The following is an 8,110-nucleotide window of genomic DNA, read 5'->3' on the forward strand; positions in this document are numbered from 1 at the left end:
GAGGTGGTGGATGCCCCATCCCTGGAAACGTTCAAGCTCAGGTTGGACGGGGCTCTGAGCAACCTGATCTAGTTGAAGATGTCCCTGCCCACGGCGGGGGGTTGGACTAGATGACCTTTAGAGGTCCCTTCCAAACTGTTCTATGATTCTATACTTTTAGAAGTTTTAGGCTCCTCTCTATAACGCAGGAACAACCCTATGAATGTATCAGCACTTTATACAATGCACAACCAAGTGCTTGAAAGTCATCAAAAACTGGAACCTTTACTGACTAAAATATTTTGATATTGTTTTGTTCCTGCTTTGAGTTGAAGTTTTCAAACTCCCGAGTTCCCTCAGAGTATGATAATTTTCTAAGATTTTTCAAATCTGTATTTTTTTCACTGTTAATTTTAGCTTCTCTGTACCTCAGAATCAACGTTTTTGTGGGGGAAGGGAGAAACACATTATAACTGAAGCAAATTTTGAGATTATTCTCAGCCTAAGACTAAGAGGTGACAAAACCTTCTGTTGCACTGCCTGGTACAAATGATGAATGTCAGGTGAGAAAAATTGTTCTGTTAACTTAAACACTATGCCAAGCAGTTGAAGTTTGGAGTTGATGCTTATGTCATTGTTGAAAATAACTGTATTTTCTGAAGTATATCAAACAAAGGTAGATGGTTCTTTTTTTTAGCTAGAGATATCATGTTGACTACTGACAATATTATGCGGCTTTAACAAAATTGACAGGAAACCATTTGCTGTGTATACAGGATGTGGAGCTGCAACTACTTTTCACTTTTTCTACTAATGGAACAGGTTGCCCTTTAACATTATTGGCATCCTTGCTTCAGAACTGATCAGATAACAGACTTATGGTACAAGTATTGTGTATTTCAAGCTCACCTTTAACTGCATGGGTGCTGGAGAACTGAATGTTTCTGGTGGGTAATAGAAAGAGATTCTAGAATCCACGCTCAGCTTTTGTGAAAGTCCTACTTTTGGAACAGTAAATGTTTGTTTCTTTAAGCATGACAACACAGAAAAAACACCCAGCTGATAAATTTTCACTTCCGCAAAGGTTTCCTGTATAAAGAGATTGTGGGGTTAGAGTACATCAGAGGGAAAGGAAGCTGTATTCCGCAGCAGATCAGCATTTTGAGAAGGCAACATTATTTATAGAGCAAGGTGTGAAATGAAAATAAATTTAATATTATTGCCACCTGGATGCCCAGTTATCTGGTGATCTATAGTCATCATGTGATGTCATTAATATTCCTGTGTATGATTGGGGTGAAATGAAATAAGCTTGTAAACTGGGTGTTGAACCTGGCCCAATGCAATTCTGCAGTTAAAAAAAGGAACCATCCTGTGTTTCTTTGAGATGGAGTTTGGACTCATACACACAGAATTGTGTTACTTCTCTGTGATCTGAATGCAAAATAATTCCCCTCAAGTTTTTACTTTTATCAAATAATGCAATGTATTACACTTATTTACAAAAATCATGAACAATTACTCAAAGACTAGTATTGTGGGACCAAGCGCTTGCCTTAACATTATGAGTGGAAAAAAAAGGACCTTGTTAAATACTAGGTTTCAAACAGAATTAGTTCTTGAGAAAGTAGGAAGAAAAGTTGTTTAACCCCACATAGTGGGCAATACAGCTTAATAATGACTTTACTTGTATAACTCCACAGAAGTTTAACTGGGAACCTGGAATGATGTTTTTACAATGCTTAGATGAGAGGTTACCAACCTTATGGTTTCCTTGGTATCCCTCCAAAGAAATAGGAGTTAAGTAGTTTGATTGAAAGTTCACATCAGTCACCTTCACCACAATCTCCCGATAATTTCCTCTGAAGCATGAAGTAAATGGGATTGCAATGTTGATAGGGAAAGGGATTGTTTTGTCATCATCAGAGCATTCAATACTGATGACATTGCTGACCAGCTCCTCAGAATCATCCACCACCAAAGAACTAATGTCATTGACTATCTTACACTTGAGATTCTCCAGAGCAGTTGCAGGGGCTTTAATAAAACAAGCTACTTCACACTCATTCTTACCACTCTCTTCCACTAGAAATCTGGAGAAAAAGAATATAAAATATTATTCTTTGTATTTTGGGTGGGATAGTGTCTTGTATTTTTAATTAAATACTTTACTGGAATGATGTGCTACAGTGTAGCATAAGCAGATCATTCATAAAAATATATGTTTATGAATAGATGGGAAAATAATGAAAATTTTTATGTTCAGCTTGTTTCAGAACAGCTTACAAGTTATCATAAAACTGACTAATTGGGGCCCTTCCCTACCGATTTCCAACAATTTGGGAATTATTGACCTTACTGGCTGTGACTCAGTCCCTCTCTGGCATACAGAAAATCTATGCAATCAAATAGAAAGTTACAGTTTACTTTAGACCAAATGGAAGATCTTCATTGTGCATGCTTAAGTTGTAAACTGTTATTATATGCATGACCAGCAGCTGTTCAATACATGCATATTGAGTTTCTGGGCCCACAGATGTTTATGTGTGTGCTAATAAGCAATATTTATGTACATCTGTTCCTAAAAAGAAGAACATGTGCTTACCCTTTGTTCATCCAGTGCCTAGATTTTTGTATTTCTTCTGAATCATTCATAGAAGGATTCACAGCAGTAAGATCACATGTTTGTGCTGAAGATGTGAGGGTAATTAGGTCATTCCTACAAATCTCATGATTTGTTTCCATTTTACTGTCTTCCATTTGCTCTGCCAGTCTATATTCTTCACTTTCTACCCCTTTTGAAGATTCTTTGACTACTTCCTTTTTTTCCTGTTCAAAAAGATTCGTGACAGTTCTGTCATAAATGTCTTTCAATGTCCCAGATAGAATGCCTTCCTCATGGCTTGCAAGAGCATCTTGAAAAGCCAGTTCTGGAGACTTTTCAGTAACAGAGCTACCTCCATGAGGTTTATCCTTTCCATTGCAATCTTTTTTCTGTGTAACAGAGTTCATTAGTAGTCTGTGTTCACCATCTTCCTTTTTCACTGGACGTTCTCTGCTAACATCCTGTTCTCGAGCAGATACATTTTCAGCTAATGATACAACAACATCTTTTTCCACAGTTTTAGTTTCACTTGGCTGGATTTGATTAACATTCTGACTTTCCATCTTGTTCAGGGAAGGAGTTCTTTGGGATTGCTGACTGGGACTAGAAGATGCTTGCACAGACTCTGTTGCTTGTCCTTCAGAACAACACGCATCTATTTCTCTAGAAGCATTTTGAACAGTCTGGACCTGAGAATTATCATCTTGTCTGCAGCTAGCAGCATAAAGTTTATTTTCTGCCTCTTGAATGTGTGAGACTGTATTTATCAAATAATCCTTCACTTTCTGCAGACAATCTATAATTCCATTGTACTCTGAGGAAAAAAATAGGTAACCAATTGAATTTTGCTATGAAAGCTAGCCAAAAATGTGAAAACTCTTATACACACACCTAATGCCATAGTGCCATTCAATACATGAAGCACAATGTATTTCCTGGCTTCCATTTAATATTTTTGCATTGATTTTTATTCATTTTGAGTGAATTTCTGAAGAATTGAATACGGACAAGTACATTTGTTTACCTGTCCATTTACAACTGTGTATTTGTCAAAATACTACTGTGGCAACTCTAATGAACACCTTTCTAATGATCAGACACTAGCTAAATTTTTAATGACAATCAATCTATGTATCTAAAGCACGGAATTGGTAAATAATAGTCAAATCAACTTGTGAAGAGCTTTAAAACTTAACATTAATTATATATATTTCCTAAAATTGAATCCTGCAAGATTCTAACACATAGTTCTCTAACAAAGCTGTTATACATGGGCTCAATATTAAACATGCTTAGCAGCTTTGAATTTTTGCTATGGAGAATAGAGGATAACACAAAAACACCAGCACATATACAATACTGAAGTTCAGCAGTTTTTTAGCATCCAGTTATAGGAATGGTGGAGGTTGCTCTTGCATATAACTAAAACACTTGGTGAAGAAGGATGCACAAAAAGCACACAATCACTGTGTGCCATTCATGTAAGATTTTATCTTTAACCTATTTATTTTATGACCCCTCATTTTTCTTATCTTACACCTTTTCTTAGAAATCCTTCAGATATTCTCTCCAAGGATTTCAGATGTATTACTTTCAGCTCTCCCCTCACCTTATGCTGTCAATCTCTATAACTGGAACTGTATCTTCATTAGTTAGGTATATTGCAAACCTCTTGGAAAATTTCTTGCTTATTTCTGTTTGCTGCATGAGATCCTGGAAAGCTTTGTTTTGCAGATTAAATCCAATGAAAGTCAATACAAATAAGAAAATTGTACACAATGAAACACAGTATGGTGTGCTCTCCACTTATAATGGACAGAGACAGACAAGGGAAGGACAACAGATATGGCTGATACAAGTCTTATGGGAAACCACTGGCTTACAGTCACTTTTTTAAATAATGTCATATGAGGTAAATCAATATCTCAAGGTTTTCGACTTGGAAAATAATTTTATTGAGTAAGAATGTCATCACACATCAATGCGTGATGTTATATGATCTAGATAGGCCTTTCACTTTCATTTCTATTTGCATCTGATTAATTTAAACAAACAAAGAGTATACAGTTCAGAATAAAGTTTTTTTCTTGTTGAACTCAGCCTAAAAATTATTCCTTTGCAAAACTTTCTCAGTTCCCAAATGACTTTTAATATATTTTTCTACTGGTAGTTCAAAGGAAAAATAAGTTTGTTCTAAGGTACTGCTGTTTTTCCAGGGGCACTTTTACAATAATGAAGAAGAACTTCTAAATAGTTTAACAGGGCTGAGAAATAAAACAAAAGGATTGGAAATAACATAGCTTCATTTGCATAAGAGGTTGTAAAAGACCACTTCCCAGTCTCACTGTAAGGCAAAGTTCAAGCTTTGGCAAAACTGCCAAAATTAACCTGTTTTCTCCCTGAATTTTGCATTCTCTAAAAAAACCCCAAAACCCTAAAACAAATTGTACAGCTCTTTAAACTTCCCTAAAATCAAATTTTAAGATAACGGGGTCATTTGAAACAATGGCATTTTCCTACACTGTGAATGTGACTTTTCTAATACTTCAGTGCTTAAAGCCAAGCAAAGACACAGCCTTGTAACTTTACACTACCCAACTGTGTCACATGAAAAGACACTTTTTGCATTCTGTCACAAGGCTAACCTCAAAATAAGCCTTCTTTTGTGTTACACCCTGCCTCCATCACTTTTCTAACACTGCTTTCTGTGCTTTTTTGATGTTTGATAACACGGCTTTAGAATACAGTGGCACTTTATATGCAATTGTCTTCAAACCTTTTTGCTGAGTGTTTCATGGGAAAGTGTCAGATGAGGAAAAGTAGCTTTTTGGAAGGAGAATGATACTGAATTCTTAGAAATCTAAAAAAAAATAATAATAATCACATATGCCATGAGGCCAACAGGGCAAAGTTAGCTTGATCTTGGAGCCTGGAAGCAGGTCCTTTTGTTTACAAAAATGTTCTTTTATTATTGCGGACACTCTATAAACCTGTAGAACAAAGACTCATAAACGTGGGCATAGCTAAAGATTTCTGCCTGGAGTCTCTCTCTTTCTCTGTTATGCATCATGCTCTTAGACCATTATTAAATGCAGAAATGTTAGTTTTCTTTTCTACTTTGATAAATGTTTGTTAAGATGTTGTTTCTGAGGAAAGAGAGTTTGTTTCATTTGTCTCAAAATGATCCTGCCTTTTTTTCAGGAATAAAATCTGGATTTGGTCCTCACAATAAATAACACTATTATTATATCCACACCGTTATTATAAATGCAAGAAATTAAATTCCATGTGTTTACCTGTGCATGAAGAAGGCAGAAGTGTTTCTTATTTTTATTGTCATCTTTTTAACTATGTTGTTACTTGTAGAGGACTGTAGACTATATATATTTGGTTTACTTGGTGAGGTGCTGGCAGCGGGGGGGCTGCAGGGGTGGCCTCTGTGTGGAGGGGCCGGGGCTGCCCCGTGCCAGCCCCAGCCGGTTCCACAACAGACCCACTGCAGGACTGAGCTGAGCCTGTCAGCGAAGCTGGTGCTGCCTCTGTGAAAAGATATTTAAGAAAGGGCAAGAGCACCAGAGAACAGTGAGGAGTGAAGAAAAAAAGTGTGAGAAACAGCCCTGCAAACAGCAAGGTCAGAGAAGAAGGAAGGGGAGGTGCTCCAGGAATGGAGTGGAGAGTCCCTTTCAGCCCATGGGAGACCAGGCTGGAGCAGGTATCACTCTGCAGCCCGTGGAGGACCCCACACTGGAACAGGTAGATGTTCCCTGAAGAAAATGCAGTCCATGGAGAGCCCAGGTTTTCCTGACAGGAATTGTGGGCCATGGGAAAGGACCCATACCGGAGCAGGGAAAAATACGAGGAGGAAGGAGTGGCAGAGGGAAACTGTTATGGACTGATTGGCACCCCATTCCCCATCCCCCTGCTCTCCTCCGGACGAGGAGTCAGGAATGAGGGAGTGAAGTTGAACCTGGAAAAAAGGTGGGGTGGGGAAAGGTGTTGTTTTAACTTTTTGCCTTTGTTTCTCACTATCCAAATCTATTTCAACTGGCAATAAATTAAATTAATGTTTTCCCTAAGTGGAGTCCGATTTGCCCGTGATGGTAAGTGGTAAGTGATTTCCCTGCCTTTATATTGACCCACGAGCTTTTCCATCTTATTTTCTCCCCCTGTCCTGTTGAGGAGGGGGAGTAAGTTGCTGGGTGGGCATCTGGTGTCTGGCCAAGATAAACCCACCAAAGTATAATATACATAAAACTTTGAAACAATTCTATTTACTTAATTTTATTTTTTTATATATATTTTTTCTCACATAATGAGAATTACGAGTCTTATATTGAATCTCATGTAATAGACTCAAAAACACTGTGATACAACTGTTGAAATATGAATTAATTTGGTCTAATGAATGACCAAATACTGAAATACTAACAAATGAAAAGTGAGGTCCCCCAGCATCATCACACAGCAGAACTTAGCATGCAATATACCCAGTCCATTCTCTTTACAGGTAAGTCCCTCCATACTTGCCTGGACTTGCAGTCAATTCTTTGTGTTTGTCATGGAGAGCACTCAGCAAGTGGCAGGTGTCTTGAATACTTTCTGTAACGTTCTCCAGCTGCTGGCTGAGAGATCTGTTCAGCTCTTTTGTTAAAGAGATCAGTCTAAGCACATACTCCACTATACCTTCATTATCCAGATCACTTTTCAGAAGCACATCTCTCGCTAGCAAGTTTAGGTGCCAGATTTTTTCCAGGAGTTGTTCTGATTTGCCTGCAGGTGTAATCTTACCTTCAGCCATTTCCATTTTTTGTTCAGAATATACTACTACAATTTTTTTTCTGCTCAAACACTTCCACAGGGTGTTGTCCTTGGTTCAGACTACTACACTGTTTAGTGTTTGTAGCCTAAACAGCATTTTTAAAAGTACTGTATTCCACACACACTGACAAATCAAACTCTAGCTCAGAAACTCTGAGTTGATGTTGACTATTAAAAAGTTACTAGGTGACAGAAAGGAGTGGCTCTCCTGTAACTACGGGCAAGGATTGCCAAGAGATGCCAATGTACACCATACACTTCTAAGGGAGGTTATGTAACTCAGTTGACTTAAATTTCAGGAGCTCTGAGCAATTTCTCACTTCAGTGGCTGTAAATGATCAGTACCTATGAAATCAAACTTAATTGTGAATTGATAATTATATAGTCACCAACAACGAGGAAGTGTTTTCATTGCAAGCTAACATTAAATGCTGTAGGTCACTTGACGCCATTTTCAGACAACTGTATTTCGTTTGTTAGACTCATAGAATCATAGAATCATTAAGGTTGGAAAAGACCTCTAAGATCATCGAGTCCAACCATCGACCCAACACCACCATGCCCACTAAACCATGTCCCTAAGCACCTCATCTACACATCTTTTAAATACTTCCAGGGATGGAGACTCAACCACTTCCCTGGGCAGCCTGTTCCAATGTTTAACCACTCTTTCAGTAAAGAAATTTTTCCTTACATCCAATCTAAACC

The 8,110-nt window shown here is 37.8% G+C and overlaps 1 protein-coding gene across 1 annotated transcript in view; it reads right to left on the minus strand.

Moving 5' to 3' along the window:
• DTHD1 (death domain containing 1) overlaps positions 1 to 7,388 on the minus strand; it is a 20,421-nt gene extending 13,033 nt beyond the window's left edge. The window contains exons 1-4 of the mRNA XM_019470984.1: positions 7,112 to 7,388; positions 2,585 to 3,398; positions 1,742 to 2,072; positions 889 to 1,068 (exon numbers count right to left, since the gene is read on the minus strand). Coding sequence (XP_019326529.1) covers positions 889 to 1,068; positions 1,742 to 2,072; positions 2,585 to 3,398; positions 7,112 to 7,388 — 1,602 coding nt within the window. The remainder of the gene's footprint in view (positions 1 to 888; positions 1,069 to 1,741; positions 2,073 to 2,584; positions 3,399 to 7,111) is intronic.
• Positions 7,389 to 8,110: the final 722 nt, after the last annotated feature.

Source organism: Aptenodytes forsteri, unplaced genomic scaffold (genome assembly GCF_000699145.1).
Source record: "Aptenodytes forsteri isolate BGI_AS27 unplaced genomic scaffold, ASM69914v1 Scaffold305, whole genome shotgun sequence".
NCBI lineage: Eukaryota > Metazoa > Chordata > Aves > Sphenisciformes > Spheniscidae > Aptenodytes > Aptenodytes forsteri.